Raw genomic sequence first — 22,070 nt, 5'->3', positions numbered from 1 at the left:
GAACTGGGGTGAATCATTTCACGAAGCGGGTGGGCTAGTTCCGGGGAGCACAGGCTCAGGCAGGGGCTCCTCCCCCCGCCCCACCCTGGACACAGACTTCAACCCACAGACTCCCACTCGCACTTTATTAAGTACGGGAGGACTGGTTACAACAGGGGTGGAGGTGGCAGGGAAGGCCCAGCCCCCACCCCCACCATCACTGGCACGCAATAATAAATAAATAGCTGTGGGTGGGCGCGGGGGAGAGGTGGCACAGCAAACACTGACAGCACAGGGGGCGGGCCACAAAAGCCCCCCTCCCAAGCTGTGACCACCATCAACACTGGTCTGGTACCATGATCAGGGACGGGTGGGGCTCTCAGCTACAGAAGCCCCCAGGGCCACCAAGTGGCGCCCTTTGTGAAGGAGGGGTGTCTTCAGCACTTGGACCCTTACTTATGAACAGAAATCTGGACCCCTGGCTGGTCCAGTCAGACCCAGATTGTCAAGAGGCCACTGTCTCTCAGACTTCTGGATTGTTCTATTCAGGATCCAAGAGACTAATGGGTCATTATTACCTAGGGTCCTGATTGGTCTACCCAGGACCTAGGACAAGAAAGGGTCATTGTCACTTAGGCTCCCAATTGGTCCACTCAAGACCCAACAGCAACGAGTCACTATCACTTAGCCTTCTGATTGGTCCATTCAGGGCTCAGGACAATACTGATTCATGGCTACCTAGACCTCTGATTGGTCAATAGGAACCCAGGAGCAGGTAGAGCCCTAGAGGGCCCAGGGAGGAGGTAGGGGATTAAGTGCTCAGGGTTGGGGGAAGTCCTCACAAGGCAGCAAGGCCCAGATTTAAACAAGCGGAGGTCACAGGGCAGGATATAAGGCCACCTGGCTGGGTCAGGCCAGGGTAAACCAGTGGCAGGGAGGGGGAAGCTTCTGGGACAGCAGAGTGCCCAGCCACTGCCGGAAGGGGGTCCGAGGGCCCTGACATCTTCCCTGGGTTCCAGCCCCACCAGGGTAGAAACTGGGGCCAGGGAGCTGGTAGCCCTTTAGTGCAGCTCTTGGCCCATCACCTCCATCTACAGGAACAGGGTGAGCAAGGGCTGTAGCCGCAGTTGCTGGTCAGGTGCGCTCAGTCCTCCAACCCCTCCATCATGTCCGCGATGCTCTCCACATAGTAATGGGGCACGAGGTCGTGCTGGCCGGCTGCCAGGTAGGCCTGGGCCTCCTCCAGACGGGAGACGCCTGTGAGCGTAAGCACGGTGGTCATGCCACAGCGGTGGCCGAAGAGGATGTCGGTCTCCAGGCGGTCGCCCACCATAAGTATGCGGCTGGGGTCCACGCTGAAATGCTCTGCGATGCACTCGAACATGTAGGGGCTGGGCTTGCCCACCACCAGGGCCTGGCGGCCTGAGGCCGTCTCTACAGCGGCAGCCAGGCTCCCGGTGCCTGCAGGGACATGGAGACTCGGTCAATGTGGGTGGCAGTGGGGAAAGCATCAGGGCCCAGAAACTGGAATTCCCACCGAGGCAGCTTGTCATGGGGGTCTAATTAGGCACTGAAATGAGTTCAAAGGCCACCTGCTTCCAAGTCTTAGTGTAGGGATTAAGGGCACAGCCTCTGCAACCAGCTGCCTGCATTCACACCCCATCTCCACCTTTCTTGGGCAGGCTATTTAACCTCCCTGTGCCTCAGTTTTCCCATCTCTTGTATGGGGATATCAATGGCAGTATCTCATGTAGGTATTGTAAGGCCTGAATGAGCCAGTGCATGTAACCAGGCCTGGCTCAGTCAGCCCTGCGTGCGGTTCACAATTTTACCCAGGCAGCCACACGCCTTTGGGCAAGCCAACCTCTCTGAGTTTCCCTAGACTCACTGGAAAGGGGGATGCAAGTAATGCCTACCTTCAAAGAGGTGCTGTGAGCACCACAGGGGGCAAATGCTTTGGAAACAGAAAAGCCCTTAACAAACAGCAGTTGTGGTCATTGCTACAAGAATGTGTGCTCCTGGCAACAGAAACTGGCACAGCCCCTTTGGAACACAGCAGGGCACAGAAATGTTCGCACCTCTGACCCAGTCAGCCTCCACTGGGAAAGTGATCACAAGGCGACAATTCAAACTGGAGACAAACAGCTACAAGCTTGAAGATGTCCGTGGCCTCAGTAACTATAATAAGCGAAATTGTGGAACACACCCAAGTGTTTAACAATAGGAGGACTGTTTAGAAAAGGCTAATTCCCAGCCCAGTACCATCCTGTCCCACACAATGAGCCCACTGTGCCCGTCTCAGGGGTACATCTTTGTGCCAGAATGTTCTACCTTCACACTAATGATGAGCACATTCTAAAGTGCCAGGGGCTGTGTGGGAACTCATGAACACCCATTTTACAGATGAGAAAGCTGATGTTCAGTGTCGTTAAGTAACTTGTCCAGGGTTGCACAGCTTAATAAGTGGCAGATAAAGGATATGCATTCAGGTAGGTCTGACCCAGACACGTGCAGGGCCAGCTTGTACTGGCTTGGGAGTGCTGAATGTTTCATTTTCAGGAATTCTGAAATGAGTTGGTGGTTAAACAAACCTACTATTAAAAGTCAACTTATATAAACTTAACAATCAAGTGAAATATGTTTAAAACAAAGGTAATAAATTCTCAGAACTCATCACTTCCTAATTATTTTACCATTATCTATGCTCTTGAGGTTACTTGCATCCTAATGATGGAAATATTACAGAATGGTACGTACATATCTTCCCAACCCCATGAAGAGAAGTGACTTCACGTCAGTAGGCTGAAATCAGCCACAGTGGGGGGAGTACTTACACCACAGAAATTGGCAAAAGGCATAAATCAAGACTCTTCCAGTTACTAGACATCAGTACTCCACTGGTCTGACCCCAAATGCTCTGGGCCTCCTGTCTCTCTTCTCACAGGGGATGACACTCAACTTGATTAAGCTGAAGACACAGAAGGTGCACAAACAGGAAGAATCCTCAGCCCTGTGGCCCCCAGATGAGGAGGAGGAACTTCCTTAGGATCAAGGCAGAGCTGGCCCAGAGCAACTCTGTTGGGAAGGTCTCCCTGACCTCTGACCTAGAACTTGCCTGCTTGTTTTCCTGAGAACTGGTTAGGGAAGAAAAGCCATTTGCCCTGTTAGTTAGAAATTCCTTCCAGGATGGGAAGGGCTCAATTGCGTCACCCCAAAGTGATTTTCTCAGCTCAAGAATGGTAGCTCTGGAGACTTCCCTGGTGGTCCAGTGGGTAAGACTCCGTGTTCCCAATACAGGGGGCCTGGGTTCGATCCCTAGTCGGGGAACTAGATCCTGCATGCATGCTGCAACTAAGAGTTCGCATGCCGCAACTAAAGATCCTGCATGCCTCAACTAAGACCTGGCGCAGCCAAAATAAATAAATAATAAATTTTTTTTTAAAAAAAAAAAGAATGGTAGCTCTGTCAACATATTCCTTTCCTTTTAAAAATAAATTTATTTATTTATTTTTGGCTGTGTTGGGTCTTCGTTGCTGCACGGGGGCTTTCTCTAGTTGCAGCGAGCGGGGGCTACTCTTTGTTGCTGTGTGCAGGCCTCTTGTTGCGGTGGCCTCTCCCGTTGCAGAGCATGGGCTCTAGGCACGTGGGCCTCAGCAGTTGTGGCACCCGGGCTCAGCAGTTGTGGCTCGCGGGCTCCACAGCACGGGCTCAGCAGTTGTGGTGCACAGGCTTAGTAGCTCTGCAGCATGTGGGATCTTCCTGGACCAGCGCTTGAACCCGTATCCCCTGAACTGGCGGGCAGATTCTTAACCACTGAGCCACCAGGGAAGTCCCAGCATCTTCCTTTCCTACCAGGTCAGAGCCGATCCCTCTTGGCCCCCCATGTCCCACCTCACTCACTCACTCACTCAATATTACTGAGGCCCAACTATATGCCAGGCACTGTGTTAGGCAATGGGAATAGAGCAGTGAATGAAACTAAGATCCGTACCCTGGATGAGCGAGCATCCAAGCAAGGGAGTCTATGAACGTAACTCTGTCCTCAGAACACTACATCCCACTCGTCTCAACATCCTGTCATCCAAGGCTGGCATATGTTTTGCTGGTGACTTATTCCTAAGACAACAGGCATTTCTATTTGCCAGCTCAAGTGGCTGCCACGTGGTAAATAGGTAAACAACACGATTTAGGAGAGCCATAGGGACTGGGGAGGGGGAACTGGGGTGAGATTAGCATTATTTCAGATTTTATGCATATTGGGGCCTTTATTAGTGTTTTTATTCCACTTTCAAAGCTGCATGATTCAGTTGTGCCCAAACAGGATACCAGAGCTGTATTTGTTAAGCTCTGTCTCCCCCTCTTGGCTGTGGGAATGACCAGCAGAGCGGCGGGCAAAGCCAGGTGGGTGCTGAGACCCAAGGGGCACACGTGGGCAGGGCCTGGTCTCTCCCCAGCTCCTCCACACCATCCTTCCTGAGCCCCTGGGGGAGCTTCTGAACCCACAACCTTAATCTGAGCTTTGAGGCCACCAAAGAAACTCACTTTTCATAGCATGGCCCAGGGCAGGCAGGAGCTAGTGCAGCTGGGAGCCCTGACCAGCACCCTCACCTTGGATTTATGGGGAAACTGAGACTGAAGTGGTCATACAGCAAAGATGAGACGGGCCTAGAACTATAAGATTCTCAGTCTGGAACTGGTTCTGCCATGGCTCAAGTCCTGTTCCATTCCCTAGTGCCCTGTCCTGCAAGATGCCTCCTCCAGGAAGCTTTCCCAGATCTCCTCAGCTCTAGGACCTCCCTGCCACCCATCTTAATACTCTGTCTACTCCTCAATCGATTCCACCCTGCCCTCCTAGGATTCGGTATCAGTCGAGTGAGCGGCCAGCAGGGAGTGAGCAATGGAGATCTGTCCCTGCCCTCAGCTTATTGACTGGTTGTCCGCACACACACTCACTACTGTCAGCCTCTGCTACCATCTACTCTTGTCTAACTTGAACCCTCCAAGGTGTAGGAGCCTCACTTGCTCCTGCTTTCTCTGCAGATCTGAATTCCCAAATGACAGCAGTGAAGAGTGCTGTCTTTGGAGGTGGGGGTTGGGTTTAGAGGCTGGGAGTAAGGTGGCCTCAGGAGCCAAGTTCAGATCTTCTTGTTCTTTCTTGATTGGCTCACTTCCCTTCTCTTAGCCTCAGTTTAACTGGTAAATGGGACAATAACTTCCATCTCCAGAGTAATTCTGAAACTAAATAACAGACACCAAGGTGCTTCATAAAGCTCTGTAAGAGGAGAGGTCTTGGATAGAATTTACATCATCTGAGCACCTACTGTGTAGCAGGCACTCATCCTGATCACTCTCTCCTCAGCGAAACTGTCATGGTTACTATTCCCATTTTACACCCAGGGCAGAGATGCTCAAAGGTTATGTAACTTAACAAGATTATAGAGCCCTGGAGCTGGAACTGGAACTCAGGTCAAACTCCATCCACCTTCTGTGCTCCCCGCACACCTGCCTTCAACCTGCCGCTAGAAACTCCTGTTCCAAACCTCCAATGGGGTGGGGGCGGGGGAATCCTTCCAGGCTTTATCCCCAACTCTCCGACCTCACCCCGATGGCGGGTGGGGAAAATGACAGGAGCCCTTGAGGCTGGTTCAGAAAGGCGAGGATTGGGAGTCGGGGCCCTGGATTCCGCCTGCAGCTCCTTGCGCCACAATGGGCCTCAGTTTCCTCATCTGTAAAACTGGGACCCCACTGCTGCCCCTCACAGAGTGACGGTTGCAAGAATTACCACATGTGGACATGAAAGCATCCTGGGCTCTTGCTGGGTGGGGACCGCCCTCACATCCCTCCTCTTCCCCACCCCACTCGTAGGAGTGGAAGGCATAAGCGCAGGCCGCCCCCTAGCTGAGCTTCCCCGCCAGCCTCGCGCTCACCGGGAGTCCGGCTGCCGTCGCTGAGCGGGTGCCACGGGTCGCGGTCGGTGGCCACCAGCAGGCAGTCGGGGTCGCGCAGGTGCGCGCAGGCCTCGCTCAGCTTAGCGAAGGAGAAGTGCTCGTCGTAGCCCACCAGCACGGCGCGCACGCGCGGGGCCGAGCCCGGGTCCTCGTCGGGGTCCCCCGCCAGGCGCAGACCCGCAGCGCGCAGCTCGGCCCGCAGCCCCTCGCCGCCCAACACGAACACCGCGCCCTGCGCGTCCGGCGGCCCGAGCAGGCGCTGGCGCAGCAAGCGCGCGGCGCACAGCGCGGAGCTGAAGAGCTGCTCGACGCGCAGCCCCTCGAAGCCGAGGCGTGCGAAGCGGAGGGCCAGCTCGGGCCGCGCGCGCCGGCTGTTGTTGCTCACGAACAGCGCCGCCTTGCCAGCGCGCGCCAGCTGCTCCAGCAGCTCCGGGGCGCCCGGCACGGCGCGCTCGCCGTTCCACAGCACCCCGTCGCAATCGAAAAGGACCCCCTGCGCCCGGCCCAGCACGTCGCGCAGGGCCGCGCCGCGCAGCCGTTCGCAGCGCGCCATGCAGCCGGCTGGCTGCCCGCACGCTCGCGCCGCGCCGCACCGCGCCGCACGGCGCCGCTCTCTTTCCGCGAGCACGGCGCGCTCGTCCGCGGCTGGCCGGTTCCGGGCACCTGCCAATCGGCGCGCCGGAAGGGCCAGGGGGCGGGGTCAAGGCCTGGCCCGCGGCCAATGGGGGCTAGAGTCTCGGGGAGGAGCTGGGCCGCGAGCTAAGGGAACCTGGAGAAAAGGGCGGAATCGCGACCGCCACCGAGGGCAAGGGACCAACGACGGCCTAGCCTGGTCCTTCGTCACTCCCTTTAGTTCCGCTGGGCCAGTAGTCGCTGAGCTTCAACCCTAACTAGCCTCTTGCAGGGATGGGAGGCTGAGAGACTGACGCTCCTTTTGACCAATAAGGAGTTACAAGTGGAAAATATGGCCCGCTCCGCGTTCCCCAGCCAATCGGAAGCTTAAGACGGCTGGTTGCTAGGAGGAAAACAGATGCTAAAGGAGATGTTATCTTTGGGTCAAATCTCATTGCCCTCTGAACCGTGATCACACCAATTCCGAGCGAAGTCCTGGGTGTGTTGGGGAGAGAGGCACACGGTGTCCTCTCGGACGCTGGAGCCCTTGGTCTAGACCAGTGGTTCTCCACTCAGGCTGTGCAGTGGAGTCCCCAGGGGAACGAATTTTTTTTTTTTTTTGAGATATAATTTACATACAGTAAGATGTGTAGATCTTAAATGTACAGTTCCATGACTTTTAAAAAATATATTTTATTTATTTATTTTTGACTGCTTTGGGTCTTCGTTGCTGTGCGTGGGCTTTCTCTAGTTCCGGCAAGTGGGGGCTACCCTTCCTTGCGGTGCACGGGCTTCTCATTGAGGTGGCTTCTCTTAGTTGGGGAGCACGGGCTCTAGGCGCGCAGGCTTCAGTGGTTGTGGCACACGGGCTCAGTAGTTGTGGCTTGCGGGCTCTAGAGCGCAGGCTCAGTAGTTGTGGCGCACAGGCTTAGTTGCTCCGCAGCATGTGGGATCTTTCCGGACCAGGGCTCAAACGTGGCAGGCGGATTCTTAACCACTGCGCCACCAGGAAGTCCAGTTCCATGACTTTTGACAAAAGTTTTTTAAAAAATACCAATGTGTGGCAGGATCCCAGAAATTCTAGTTTGTTTTGGGTGAGACCCGGCATTTCAAAATGTCTTTGCTTTTTAAATTACCCAGGAATTCTACTGTGAGGCCAGAGTGGGGAGGCACTGGGCTAGAGGCAGCCTGTCACCCGAGGACCCTGGAGCGGGAAGGAGACAGAGCAGCAGTAGCCAGTTGCCCAGGGCAGTGATGGAACCCAGCTGCCTAGGTCCCCACTTGGGGAGGAATGTGTCACAATTCTGAGGTTGTCTGCCAACCTCTGAGGAGGTTCTGAAGACGTGTCTGACCCTCAGGAGCAACTGGAGCTTCAAAGACCTGGGAGAAGCCACACCCTGTCACTCAGGCTCTGAGGCTGATATTTTCTTTTTCTCAGTGCCCTGGGCATTTGCTCCTGGCCTTTGCATAGATGGTCTCCTTTGCTTGGAACATTCTTCCTTCTTCCCTTTTTTAGCTGGCCAGCTCCTGAAAGACTCCCCCTCAATATCACCTCCTCCAGGAAGCCTTCTTGACGTCCACCCTACACACATAAACACACACACACACACACACACACATGCGCGCGCGCACACACACCAGTCTGGGTTAACTGGCTTGCCCTTAAGTGGGCTAACATGGGTTCCCAGTGCCATGACACTTGATTCCTTTTCTTTTTTTTGGCCTTGCCATGCGGCTTACAGGATCTCAGTTCCCCAACCAGGGATTGAACCTGCGCGCTTGGCAGTGAAAGCATGGAGTCCTGACCACTGGACCGTGAGGGAACCCCCATGACACTTGATTCTAATTGTCAGTTCTCCTGCCCGTCCATTCCCAGGAGCTCCTAGGGTGTAGGGCTGAGGTGGGACCTAGCCCAGAGTCTGGCACAGAGCAGCCTCAAGGAATAGTTGAGGCCAGATCCATCCCTGCTCCACAGGGGAGCCTACCCTGCCTTCTCCGGGAACAGAGAACAAACACCACAGGTTGGGGGAAACAGCAATAGCAGTCATCACTTATAGGGCACTTCTGTGTGCAAGGGTGGTGCCTTGGTCTTTAAAAGTGTGTCTCTTTTAATCCTCAAACCAACATTTCTATGGTGGAAGTTGTTAAATGTTTTCACAGATGAAGGAAACTCCAAGAAGTTAAATAAATTGCTCAGGATGTGAGGGACAGATCCAGGCTCCGGAATCAGGCAGACCTGGGCCAGGTCCATGCCTCACTTGCCATGTGACCTTGGTCATTTTCTGAGCTTCAGTCTCCTCACCTGTAAGACGTAATGGGATTTACTTCCCTGGAAGAGGATTAAATGCAAATCATGCATAGCAAAGCGCAACGTGTAGCACAGAGGAAGCGCTAAAAATGTTGGCTGTTATTATTTCAGACAGGAAAAAAGAAAGGAGGCAAAGAATAGGTAATTTTTTTTCCCCTTTATCAAAGTGACTTCTTTATTTCAAGAACAGAAAATAAAACTGTCATTTGGGCAGCTGCTCCAGTTTTGTCCAAAATAATTTATTTACCAGCCTTACAAAAAAATATGTTGGCAAGAGAAAAATAAAAGTCCTGTAGGAGCAGGCAAGCCTCTCCTTCCTTCCGGCGGCTCCCCTGGGACCCTGCCAGAGAGTGGGGAGTTGGCTGAGGGGTGCCCCCAAGCCCAGGGTGGATCCAAGAGTAAGAGGTCTGGAAGTGGAGGACTGTCCTGAGTCCTCCTTGCCGTGGGGGCCGACCCAGCGGACACCGAGGCACTTGTAGGCAAAGGCTGGAGGCCCTCACCCCCTTCGGAGGGGTGAGGGCTGTGTCCTGGGAGGACAAGTTGGGGAGGAGGGGATGCTGAGGGCTGTCGGGGAGAAGCCGCAGGCTCAGTCGGTCTCTGAGGCGAGGCTCCTGGGCCGGGGCTGAGGGGGGATAACTGGGGGGGTGGGGGCCCTGCCTGCAGCCTCAGGGGCCCCTCCCTCCGCTGCGGCCGCCCCCAGGTCCACGTCGGCAGGTGCGCTCAGAGAGATTGGGATGAGGGAGGCTGGCCCCGGGGAGGCGGGGCTCGGGGAGGCTGGTGGGGGCCGGCTCTGGCGCCGGGCAGGCTGGGGGGCAGTGGGGGGCAACGGGGGTGGCACCGTGGGGGCCCGGAGGCTGCTGCCAACCAGACGGCGGGGCAGAGCCCGGGGGGTCCCAGGGCTGCCAGAGCCAGGGGGCGGGGGTGGGGCTGGAGGGGAGCTGCGGGTGCTGGAGACCTGGGGGGGCGGCATGGTGGGCCTGGCCGGCGCTGGGCGCTTGGCTGTGGAGGAAGGAGAGGGGCGGTTAGGCGTTTATACTGCCTGCGGCAAATCCCCAAGCTCGATACCACCTTGGGATCTTTGAATCTGCTGTATCTGCCGCTGGCTCTGCCGGGAACAGTTTCCACGCTGGCTGCTCCCCATTCGGGCCCCGGTCCACGTCTGTCCTCAGCTAGAGGGCCCCTCCCCCGCCCTGCCCCACTTACTGGCATATTTTCCAGTCGTGTTTTCTTCATGGGACTTCTTGCCCTCTGAAATGATCTTGTCAGTTTTAATTTTGCTCGATTATTGCTTGTCTCCCTGACCAGAATGTAAACTACGCGAGGCCAGCTGATGTCCAGCTGGCTAGCACCGTGCAGGTGTTCAGTACAGAGTTGCTGAATAAAGAACTGCTGCCTGTTCCCACCTGCCACCTGGGTCCTCCTCACCTCCTCTCAGAAGCCCACCAGAACTGCCCCACCCCAGCGCTCAGATCCCCCTGCACAATCCAACCTCACAAGGCAGCCGAGGGGCTAGGTGGGGCAGGACCTCTGGACCCTGGTCCTAGCTTTGTCTCCACCCACTGGAGGACCTGGGCAAATCACTTGCCCCCGGGAGCCTCAGTTTCTTCATCGGTGAGATAAGATGACAGCCTTTGAGCTTCCCCGGTGGCGCAGTGGTTGAGAGTCCGCCTGCCGATGCAGGGGACGCGGGTTCGTGCCCCAGTCTGGGAAGATCCCACATGCCGCGGAGCGGCTGGGCCCGTGAGCCATGGCCGCTGAGCCTGCGCGTCCGGAGCCTGTGCTCCGCGGCGGGAGAGGCCACAACAGTGAGCGGCCCGCGTACCGCAAAAATAAAAAAGATGACAGCCTTGACCTCCCAGGGCTAACGTGAGGGCCAGCGCAGGTGATGCTGTGACCGTCCTTTGACTTGTGCTCCAGTGAGCAAACATCCTGCTTGCACCCCATCCAGGAAAGGTGGCTAGAAGCCCCCTCCTGTAAGAAGATCCCTGTGCGACCTGCCAGCTCCTGCTGGTCCAGAGGCTCCTGATGCTGCTCTATCTACTCCCATCCAGGTGGAAAACTCTAGAGCCTCCTGGGCTGGCTGTTCCAAGTGTCCTAGTTACCCTGGCCGACTCTCCACCTGAACCCTCGGCCTTCTCACCTGCCTGGCTTTAGGCCACCTGAACAGGTGAGTGCACCAAAGGGGCTCAGAAGGAGGCTACCAAACCCCCACCACCGCCACCGCCCTCCTTCGCTGTCTTTTGAAGACCCCATCCTCCCTCTTCACTCTGTGATCCCTGGTCTTCTTGAGGGACTGAAGTCCACCGCCCCCAACACTCAATTGCTGACCTTTATCGAGCATTTACTGTGTGCTGGGTATGGACCAGGCAGCACCATTTAATTCTCCAAACAGCCCTACAAGGCAGGTGCAGTTACTGTCCCATTACACAGAGGAGGAAGCTGAGGCACAGACAGGTGAAGTCACCTGCCCAAGGTCACAGAGCTGGAATCTGAACCCAGAGTGTCCGGCAGCAAACCTGGGCCCTTAGCCACCTGGATTCCTGGTCTCCCCTGGCTGTCTGAAACCATGGGACAGTCGGGGATTGCCCGCCCCCTTTCCCTGCCCACCCTCTGCCCCCATTCTCCTCCCACGGCCAACTCACTCCTCCGAGCCATGTCCTCTGTTGGGGCGGCTGCCTCCAGGGAGCTCCTACTGACCTTGGGGGAGGCTGGTCTGGGGGGTGCCTCAGACTCTGCCCTGCGAGGGAAGGAGAGGGTCAGGGTCAGCCTTGGCCATCTCCCAGAGGACTCCTGGAATCCTGGGGAGACTCCCAGCCAACAGGCTGAGTTTGGGTCCTCCCAGGAGTTGCTCTCCACCACTTTGTGGCCGGGCCTGGGATCTGATAAGATGCTTCTGGCACGGGCCAGAGTTTGTATCCACTGAGCCCTGGCTGCTGTGTGACGCTGTGACAGCGTCTGAGGTCCCTCATGTGACCAAGATGTGGGGTAGAAAGCAGGGCCTCCCCTGTGTCTCAGCTCTCAGCCTCCATGTGACCTTTACGGGACGTTCTGGCCACTAGAAGCCAGAGAACGGACGAGAAGCAGGGGAGGAGGCCAGGGCTCATTCCTGGCTCTGCTCCGTTGGCTACTCCTTGGGGAGGCCTTTCCTGAGCCCCCCTTGCCTGACTCTTGTTCCCTACTCAACCCCCCGACCCTGCTCTACTGTCCTTCGTAGCACGCATCACCGCCTGACATTATACTGTGCCTTCATCAGTGTTCTGGTTGATTCTGTCTCCCCACTCCCTGGAATGCGAGCTCTAAGGGCAGCATTTGTCTGTCTTGCTCATCTGAGGAAATTCATGGTTTGGGCCCCAGCAGTCTGTGATAACTGACCAATACCTGCTGGCTACGGAGGCAACATGGCACCATGTTAAACCTTCCGATTTAAAGGATCAAAGAGAAGACTGGACGGTATAGAATTTACACATTCCAAAATGATCAGTTCCCTAGTTCCCTAAATCTCCAGGGTCTGAAACAGCGCCTGGCACATAGTAGGTGCTCAGTAAAGAACCGTATAACACAGAAGGGAACACATCAGAGGTTGATAAGAATATGTCTCTGAGGTTTCTATCCTACCCACTCCAAACTGGGAAACCTGGTATTTGGGATGAAAATATAATAATTATATTTCCTAAAATGCTACTGGATACCCTGAGAGATGGTGTCTCAGGCTGGGCATCTCAAGGCCACGACAGGGGCCATTCATACCCGTCAGTCCTTACCTTTCCTTGAGAGCCACTGAGGCTGGGGCAGGGACCGGAGCTGGAGCTGGTACAGCAGTCGGGGTGGGTGTGGCAATCGATGGAAGCTCCTCAGAAGCCGGACTGTCGCTGACCTTGTCCTGGGGTGCAGGCGCTGAGAACAGGCCTGACACACTGAAGTTGATATCTGCAGACAGAAGGGAGCAGATCTGAACTTACAGAGCTTCCGCAGGCCTCCCCTCCTCAGCCGGTGCCGGGACCACTTTCCCTTTCTCCTGATGTTGTCTGGACCATGTTTTGCCTTCCCACTCCCAGGTGGGCCTCACAACAATCCCACGAAGCAGGCATCACCATCCCCATTTTACAGATGAGAAACTGAGGCTCAGAGTGGAGAAGCCATTTCCTCCAGGCCTCGTGGTGAGTTTGCAGGCTTGCCACGGACTGCAGCTGAGTCTGGAGGGCACCAAGCTGGGCACATGAAGGCACAAAAAGGGACACGTTCACAAAGGCGGGAGCTTTACCTCCAGGGAAGAGGGTGTCTGCGTTCTGTATCAGAGCCTCGACCATGCCCACCACCTGAATGGATGAGACGGAGGCTGTGTCCAGCTGGGCCAGGTCCCTGGGACAAAAAGAGAGTGAAAGTGAGTCATCATTTAGCAAAGTCTAGCCACCCCAACTCTCTGGCCCTGTGCTGGGCACTGGGGACACAAGGATCAGGTGAATAACAACCCCTCACATATCACAGCTCTTTACAGTTTACAAAACATTTCTCTGTTTATTATCTCATCTAACTCCCAAAGCAAAAGTTCTCAATGTTTGTTCAGTTTCTCTCCAATTTACAGATGAGGAAATGAAGGTCCAGTGACTTCCTAAGGCCCATCTCTGGAAGGTGGGGGGCTGGGGGGGGGAGCTAGAATCAGATCTCTGGGCTCCCAGCTCCCCGTAACAGGCCACCAAGCACCCCACTACTGCCTCTACCCAGAATGCCTATCTCCAAAGCCCCACGGGATCCATGATCCCTTTGGCAGCTCCTCACAGCAGCCTTGACAATCGGAGCTGCTCAACCTACTCCAAGGATGGGGAAACGGAGGCCCAGGGGAAAAATAAGCAGCAGATGTTGGGGGGGGGGAGGGACTGCCACCTTTCCCCCAACCTGTGGCCACTCACCCTTCTTTCTCAGGGGGCCACAGCAGGTTGGGCCCCAGGACAATGGCGATGTTGCTGGGTGTCATCTTGTTCACCTCCTGCTCCTCGGCCAGCCGTGCCAGGAACTTCATCAGGTACCTGGGACGTGGGAGGGGGACTTGGACCAGGGGCAGGGCATCTTGGGCCATGAACACCCATGGATGCCCCCCAAGACCTGAGACTTCTCCAGCCTGGTACTGCCAAAGACACCACACAGGACATTTAGCAAAGTTTTTACTAGTTACAATAGCTGACCTACTGCACACCACCTATGTGTCAGGCACTGAGCTGAGACCCTCCCAGCCACCCTACAGAGCAGGGACTGTTATGCTCCAAGTCTTCCACACGAGGGTGCTGAGGCACAGAGAGTTAAATTGCTAGCCTAGGACCACACAGTGGCAGGGGTGGGATTTAAAGCCGGGTGGTGTGGCTTCAAGGTTCAAGGTATGTGTTCAGTTCGATGTCCAGTATAAAAAAATACAGTTAATACATCAAAGTGGTATTTTCAGAAATATTGCTTAGGACAAGGACACCAGCCCACGGCCCTGAAGTGGCAGCTGGGCCTTGGCTTGGGGAGGCCTGGGTGTGGGCTGGGGGCTCACCTGAGGTTGTTGAGGTTCTCACGGGGCAGGCGGCTGCACACCTCCTGGAGGGCCTCCAGCCGGGCTCCTGGCTCCTTCAGGCTGTGGACGGGGGAGAGACCTGGTGAGCCTGCCCTGGGTGGCCCCTCTGCAGCCTCGTCCTCCCCAGCACCCGCCCCCCCCATCCTCACCTGGCTGCCCTCATCCAGTCGTCATAGAGGTCAAAGGTCATCAGGGGCTCCGGCAGCTCCCGCAGGTAGGACTTGAGGGCACCTGGAGTGGTGGCGGGGGCTCAGATGCAGCCCCCCAAGCCCCCAACTTTACCCCCAGTCCTCAGCTCTCTCCACGTTAGGAACCTTTAGCTCTCGTTCACACTAACGTGTCTAGGTCTGATCATTTCTTTGGGCCACGGGCCCTTTTTTTTTTTTTTTTTTTTTGGTACGCGGGCCTCTCACTGTTGTGGCCTCTCCCGTTGCGGGGCATAGGCTCCGGACGCACAGGCCTAGCGGCCATGGCTCACGGGCTTAGTTGCTCTGCGGCATGTGGGATCTTCCCGGACCAGGGCACGAACCCGTGTCTCCTGCATCGGCAGGCGGATTCTCAACCACTGCGCCACCAGGGAAGCCCCCACGGGCCCTTTTGAGAAAATGATGAAGCCTAGCGATCTCGTCCGCGGAAAAACATACACACGCTTCAGGGGGCTCGCCATGGACCTCAACATTAAGGACTCCTATGTCTCCTCAGATGTCTTCTTGGCAGATTATCAGGCCTTAAGCCAAACTATCATGGGATCATTTCAGGCAGCTTCAGGGAAGGGATCTGGGGGGAAGGCTCTCCACCCAGGGCTCCTCAGAGCAGGTACCTGCCACAGCGTGGGGGTCAGAGCAGAACTCCTGCAGGCTGCAGGGGTCCGAGGCCATTGTCTGCTTGAGGCGCTTCAGCACCGAGGCCCCGGCGGCCAGACGGAAGAGGCCCTGAGGTGCGAGAGGGGGCAGGTGGGGATCACGGAGGGGTGGGCGGGGCAGGACACCCCGGTTGGGAGGCTCTGGCCCACTCATGGCCTGGAGGAGGCCTCGGGGGCCCCACTGGTGGGCAGGGTGAACGCCACTGTATTCGTGGCTCCTCTCGACTCTTTTTTTTTTTTTTTTTTTTGGCGGTACGCGGGCCTCTCACTGTTGTGGCCTCTCCCGTCGCAGAGCACAGGCTCCGGACGCGCAGGCCCAGCGGCCATGGCTCACGGCCCCGGCCGCTCCGGGGCACGTGGGATCTTCCCGGACCGGTGCACGAACCCACGTCCCCCTGCATCAGCAGGCGGACTCTCAACCACTGCACCACCAGGGAAGCCCTCCTCTCGACTCTTAAGGTCTAAGATTCTGAGCAAAACGGGAAGTCTGGGAGGAGCTCAGAAAAGTCGTGGGGAGACAGGAGTCTGGTTAGGAGTGAAAGGGAGATAGGAGGCCCAGCAGGACTGTCTGGAAGCGTAGGTCTGTCTTTGGGCGTGGTCCATCTCCTCAAGGTCTGTCCTTAGGAAAGCAGCCGATACACTAGCACGACCGACCGAGGTGCAAAGGACAGATGAGGGCAGCGTGTGGCTGTGACTCACGTGGAGTCTCCAGCTTCACCGCCACCTTCTCACCTGCTGGGCACGTGTACCCATTGGCCTCTGCCTCCCCCTTGCGAAATGGAGCCACTGAGGGCTCCCTCCAAGGGTTATTGGGAGAATCCAATGGAACAAGGAGCGCAAAGGGCTGATGGCACAGTGCCCGGCCCATGGGAGGTGGTATCAGTTCAGCAGCAGGAGGCCACACCTTCTCCGGGCACCTGTACGCTAATGGTGAGATTACAGGTCCCAGCGCAGGCGGCGGCAGCGTGTGGGAGGTGTGGGACCGAGTGAGGGCCCCGGGGCTCCTTCCCCACCCACCCCAGTGAGCCCCACCTCTTCCTTCATGCCCTCGGAAAGCAGCATCCTGACGCAGGCCTCGATGGGCAGGGCGATGTCCCGGCCCAGCTCTTGCAGGTGGGTTCCCAGAGGCACCCCATACACCCTGGAGAAGGGGGCGGCCATCATCGAGGGGGAGGGGTCTGCAGGGAAGAGACAGATCAGCGGCCCAGGCCCCTCCCACCTCTGAGCATCCAGGTCGGGGCAGACGGGGCATGCCCAGACGTTCTCAAGGGGCTACCACCTCCCTCCTGACCACCCGTGCCACACATCCTGAAATCATCCAACACATCTCTTGAATCCGCCCACCTCCACTGCCCCCACCCCAGTGCGGGCCACCGTCACCTCCCTTCTGCCTCCTAACTGGGTTCCAGTCCTGCCCCTTCATTCCATCCCCCACGCAGCAGCCGCAGCAGCCGCAGCCGGAGTAATCTCTTCTTAGCAAATCTAACTGAGCGCTCCCCTGCTCAGAACTCATCCCTGGCTCCCCGCTGCCTTTTGTGATGGAGTGCAAGCTTCTTAACGTGCCCCAAGCAGGGTGAGGGTCAGGGGTGGGGGTCGGGGCCTGCCTGTGTCCCCACCTGTTTGGCTGTGGTTCTCCCTCAGCTCAGCCAGGGCCGTGTCCAGCGAGCTCAGAGACTTGCGATGGTAATCGGCCTGAATCTCCATGAGCTATGGGGACAAGGGGGCACCCCCGGGGGAAGTGAGGGAAGCTGAGCCTCCCCCAGGGGCCCCAAACGCAGACCCCTCCCTCCCACCATCTCGCAGGGGGTCTCAGTGGCCCCTGAGCTCTGGGTGGCAGGAGCCTGGTCTTGGACTCACGTGGATAAAGTAGTTGGCATAGGTGTCCTCCTTGGTGGCAAAGTGGTACAGATCGGCCAAGTACTCGTCCTTGGGGACAGAGAGGGGAGGGCTTATACCAGCGAGGCGGGGGCCCAGTGGGGAAGCCTGGAGGGGACAGCAACTTGCCCAAGCTGTACGGGGAAGGTCACCACCAGCTCTCCTCTCTCTGCTTACGGTTTGCTCCTGGGGTCAGCCCGCAGGGACCCCTTTGAACTCTTGAGGGGCTTTTACAGCTTCTAGTCCTCTTCCCTGTGTCCCTAAATCCTCGGCACAGTGCCTTGTGTTACTCACCACTCATTTGTTCACCCACCCTTCATTCATTCATTCACACACTTAGCAAACACACTGAGATTCTGGTGAAGCGGCGCCTCTCCCTCCCAGGTGTTATGCGTATGGTATAGACAGAAGTGGCTACAAGGTAATGGCTAAGTACACAGACCTTGGAGCCTGACAGCCTGGGTTCACATCCCGGCTCTGCTGCTTCCTAGCTATGTGGCCTGGGGCAAGTCATGTCACCTCTCTGAGCCTCAGTTTTGTCATCTGAGAAATGGGGACAGCACCCACCCCTGCCACCACCACACATCCAGGAAGCCCCAAGTGCCCCTCACCTTGCACTGCTCCACCTTCCTCTTCAGCTCCTCCTCCTCCTCCTTCAGCATCTCCACCTTGTTGGCTGTGGTGGTGTAACTGCCTGGGCCGCCACCCAGGCCCTGACCGCTGCCTGAGTTCTTAGCTGCCTGACCGAGCCTGGGGACGATCCCAAGGTGGGGTGGTTACCGTCCCCATCGCATGTCCGGAGCCAAGGGCCCCTCCATAGGCCTGACCACATAGGATTCCGGAATTTATAGATGCAAATCCCAGAGCTGAACCGGCCTTGGGTCTCTGCCCACCCAGCGCAGGGAGCTCTGGCGCACCCCCTGGTGGTGGGCTTGGTGATCAGGGCCACGCACCTCCAGAGTGGAGGGTGGGGCCCCTCCCGCCATCCAGGGATCTTGGAGGATTGTTTATGGCTATCCCGGGCTTTTGGGGTACAGCAGCTGGCACAAGCACATGCACACACGTGCACAGAGGCACCCTCACATGCACTGTCCCCATGTCTGTCTCCCTGAGGACCAGGCGTGGGCACAAGGACACACGCTGTACTCAGTGGGCCCTGCAGCGTCCTCTTAGCGGGGGAAGGGCCTCGAAGCTCTGTGGCCACATCCGTAGCTGAAGTGGGCGTGAACCTCACCTCCAGGCTGTGGCCCCCACCTGCTCTTGAGTGTGTTCCAGTCAGACACCAGCTTCTGCAGGCTTTTCTTGTGCTTGAGGATGGCTGGCAGCTCCTCCTGGGGGCGGGCACAGGAAGGGTTCAGCGGGCTGCGGAGGTGGGAGCTGGAGGCTGGGGAAGCTGGGGGCAGGGTCACCTCACTCAGCCTGTTGAGCGGCTGCAGGACGTCCCGCTCCAGGGTCATCTCAAACTCGGCCAGGATGCGGGCAAGCTGGTTCTGGATGGCACAGCTCATCTCCAAGGCCTTCCTGTGGACACAGCCCCCAGTGGGCCCGGGCTCCCACAGCCCCCTCACCCCCTCTGGAGAGACTGGGGAGGGGGGGCCTCCTCCCTCCCCATCACCCCCCGTCTCTTCTAGCTCTCCTTCGTCTTCACTGAGCCCAACGCCCTCGCAGGCCTGGCCGCCCTCACTGACCTGGACACTGTTTCCAGCCTGCTCACCCTTCCACCGTGGATGCCCTCCCTGAGCGGGACCCGCTCCTGACCCAGATCCCTCCTTGGCATCTCCAGGTGCTCACCCCATGCTGGAATCGGGGTCCAGCTCCTTGAAGCTCTCGGCCATCGTGGTGGACAGAGCCATGAGGGGAAGCTTCTTCTGCAGGGAAGGGCAGGGCCGGCTGTGAGCGCGAGAGCATGTGCTCGCCCACTGGGCTGCTTCCACGCCCCTGCCTGAGCACATGGCGAGTCCCCTGGGGGCAGAATCCCCACCAAGGCCCTGGGCGTGGACAGGGGAGGCGGGAACCCAGGAGGGCCACGGACACAGGTGAGAGTAGAAGCAGGATGATGACAAGGTACAGGGGAGGTGACGGCTCCCCGTAACCATGTATAGAGCCCCCACCCATCTGAGGCCCCCTTACCCCCCTCCCAGAAGCCACTTGATTGGGCAGGAAGGAGTGATGGACCAAGTCCCATCACTGAACGGAAAACTAAAAACAGAGGGCGTGGAGCTTGCCCCAGTTCACAGTTAGAGGGAGGGTGGAGGAGCCGGGAACGCAGCCTCCGAGTGGGCCCTCTCCCCTGCCGAAGGGCATCTGCGACTGACCTAGCCCCCGCGGAGCTCAAAAGCCTCCACGGTTCCCTATTGCTCTGGCCACACGCAATTGTTGCCCAGTCACAAGTCTGCCCCCCACATTCCTACCTAGCGTTGTAGAGAGCACCAGCTTAGGTCAGGGAGACCAGAGTTCGAATCTCAGTTTTGCCACTTACTAGCTGTGTGACCTTGAGTGGGTCACTTTACCTCTCTGTCTCCATTTCCTCCTCGGTACACAGTGCTAATAAGGGCGGCCTCTTCCTAAGATTGTTTTCAGCATTAAGTGAGGCAATGCATGGGGATATCCTAGTAACAGACTAGCAGTAATCAGTCCATAAATACTGGCTGCTGGTTAACACCAGTGAGTAACACTCAAAATCCGGCTCAAACACCACTTCTTTCAGGAAGCCCTCACAGACTGCCCAGTTGTGAGCACCTGCTCTGGGTGCTGATTGGACAGAGAGGTTCAGGTGCTGTCAGAGGCCTGGCTTTGGCTCAGAAGATTGGTGCAGGTGGGTGGCGTCAAGAAGGGGATGGGGAAGAAATAGGACCTCATGAGTGGGGTACCGGAGGAGCCTTGGAACAGAGCAGTCTCCACCCCCTCGGTGCCAGAGACTCAGACTGGTGGGGAGACCCCAGCCCCGACCTCGCTGCCCCACTGGACAGAGGTGTCCTGCCCAGGCCCCTCCTCCCTGGGACCCCCACTCACCACCCGCTTGTCCATGTCCGCCCCGCTCTGGCCCTGCAGACAGGCCTGCAGCCGTTTGTGGACATTGTGGGCTGCTCGCTTGGCCGGCTCCAGTCGCTGCTCCACCTGGGACGGGGTCCAGGGGTTATGGATCGTGGGGGGCTGTTGTCCCCCATGCCCCACTGTCCTGTTCTCCCCCAGAGCAGGAACTACCTTTCTCTTCCCTCCTCCTGGGGACCCCATTGCCAACAGCGTGGGAATGACTCAACTCGGGCCCCCAGCTGGCATCCCTGCCTGGCCCTCTGCTGACAGCCTGCATGGGCCTGCCCTGCCACCCGCTGCCAGCCCAGGCACATACCTGCTGCAGGTCCTCCCCCAGGAACTCGGCAGTCTCCGGGGTGCTGCAGGGGGAGACAGCTTCTGCTGAGCTGGCCCAGGTTAGGAAACCTCCGCCTCCTCCTGCCCCCCCCCCACTGCAAACAGGGCACCTGAACCCCAGATGCTTCCAGTGCCCCTCCCCGTCAGGCCGCCCTGGGTGGCCCGCCTGCCTCATCTCAGTCGGAACACATTCCAGGGGGGCGGGAGTAGGATACTGGGCTTTTTCCTCCTCCACCCAGGGCTGTATCCTGAGAGAGCGCAGACGAGACCGAAGCGGGGACTGGGGGCGCCTCTCTCTTCTGCTGACCTGGGGAGAGGAGGCCCGGGCTGCCCCAAGAACAGGAAGTGTGCGAGCTCAGACTCCTGGGCTGTTGGTCGCAAAGGACTCTGGACTGTGGTGCTGGGCAGGTCCTGGGCCCCTGCCCGGGGACACGTGGGGACACTGAGGCTCAGAGCAAGGTGGCCTGACTGCCCACGCTCATAGAGGCATCTGCGCCAGTGTGTGACCAGAGCAGGTCTGTGGACACCCAGTCCCCTCCCCTGAGTCCAGAGAATGAGAAACTCCCAGCGCAGGGGGAAGAGGAGAGAAGACAGGCCCTGGGGGCTCCCCAGATTTCCGCCCTCCACACCACCAGCTCAGGGGCTGTGGTGGGAATGTGGGGATGTTTCCACCTGAGGCTGAGAGAAGCAGAAGCAAGACAGAGAAGCAAGAACGCCTCTGGGCTGGAGGGCGGCGGGAAGAGGCGCCAGGCAGGGCCGGGCCGGGCCCTCCTCCCATCGCTGCCAGGACCCTATCTCCGCTGCTCCCCCAAGGTCTGGGGCCCTGACCGTCCCTCCCCCGCAGGCAACCAGAGATGGTTAACAGTCCCCCTTGTACAGAGGGGACAAGTGAGGCCAGGGAGGACCGTCCACTCAGGTGCTCATGGAGACAGAGAAGACCCAGCATCCTTGATCCTTCACCCACCCTCCAATCAGGGGTAGGGGTGCCCCTTCCCCGGGGTAGGGGTACCCCTTCCCCCAAAGGCCAGCGCCCGCCCCTCCTGCTCTGGCTGGGAGAGGCGGGGTGGCATTCAGAGGGGAGGAAAAGAGGTGGCCAGTCCGAAGGTGGCTGTCCAGCTGTCCTCAGTCTCCACCCCGACCTCCCACCTCCTCTAGGGTCGCGCCGGGCGAGAATGGGACTGGAAGGGAAGGGGCTGACACTCACCGTCCCAAGCTGCCCGTGTGCGCCAGCTGCCGCATGCGATGCAGCTGCCTCTTCATCATCTTGCGGGCGGGCTGGGGGCCGCGGGGTCACGGTGGGGGCGAGGGACCGGCAGCCCCCGGCGCAGCCTGCCTCGGCCCGCGGCGCCTCTCTCGCCCGGGCGGGTGGGCGGCGCTCTCCGCTTCCTGGGCCAGCCGCGCTCTCGCCGCTGCTCACTCTCTCCTCCCCCGCTGGCGACTCCGCCCCCGGCCCCCAGGTCACTCCTCTCTCCAAGTTTGTTTTCTCGCTCTTTCGCGTCTTCCGGGCCCCCCAAGGGCGCCCCCCCTCGGTCCCGGCGAGTGTGGGTCCGCCGGCCGCCTGGAGATCCA

The 22,070-nt window shown here is 58.1% G+C and overlaps 1 protein-coding gene across 5 annotated transcripts; it reads right to left on the bottom strand.

The window, feature by feature from the left end:
* Positions 1-106: 106 nt before the first annotated feature.
* LOC131767154 (chronophin) lies at positions 107-21,875 on the bottom strand. 5 transcript variants are annotated; one of them, XM_059082288.2, is made up of 18 exons: positions 21,706-21,870; positions 20,482-20,524; positions 20,145-20,249; positions 18,924-19,000; positions 18,542-18,653; positions 18,387-18,463; positions 17,744-17,882; positions 17,115-17,183; positions 16,874-16,964; positions 16,290-16,435; positions 15,216-15,327; positions 14,545-14,626; positions 14,375-14,455; positions 13,755-13,871; positions 13,109-13,206; positions 12,609-12,774; positions 11,490-11,584; positions 112-1,440 (listed from the first exon to the last, which is right to left on the bottom strand). In XM_059082288.2, exons 1-18 carry the CDS (start codon positions 21,762-21,764, stop codon positions 1,124-1,126), a joined length of 1,986 nt encoding a protein of 661 aa, XP_058938271.1. In that variant the 5' UTR covers positions 21,765-21,870; the 3' UTR covers positions 112-1,123. The 5 variants fall into 5 exon arrangements, with proteins under 5 accessions (XP_058938270.1, XP_058938271.1, XP_066866263.1 ...); XM_067010162.1 differs by lacking the exon at positions 112-1,440 and adding an exon at positions 9,010-9,187 and having other exon boundaries at positions 11,479-11,584; XM_059082284.2 differs by lacking the exon at positions 112-1,440 and adding an exon at positions 9,071-9,846 and having other exon boundaries at positions 21,706-21,875.
* Between the last annotated feature and the right edge of the window lie 195 nt (positions 21,876-22,070).

This window comes from Kogia breviceps, chromosome 12, assembly GCF_026419965.1.
Source record: "Kogia breviceps isolate mKogBre1 chromosome 12, mKogBre1 haplotype 1, whole genome shotgun sequence".
Taxonomy (NCBI): Eukaryota; Metazoa; Chordata; class Mammalia; order Artiodactyla; family Physeteridae; genus Kogia; species Kogia breviceps.
This window is presented reverse-complemented; position numbering and strand designations above follow the sequence as displayed.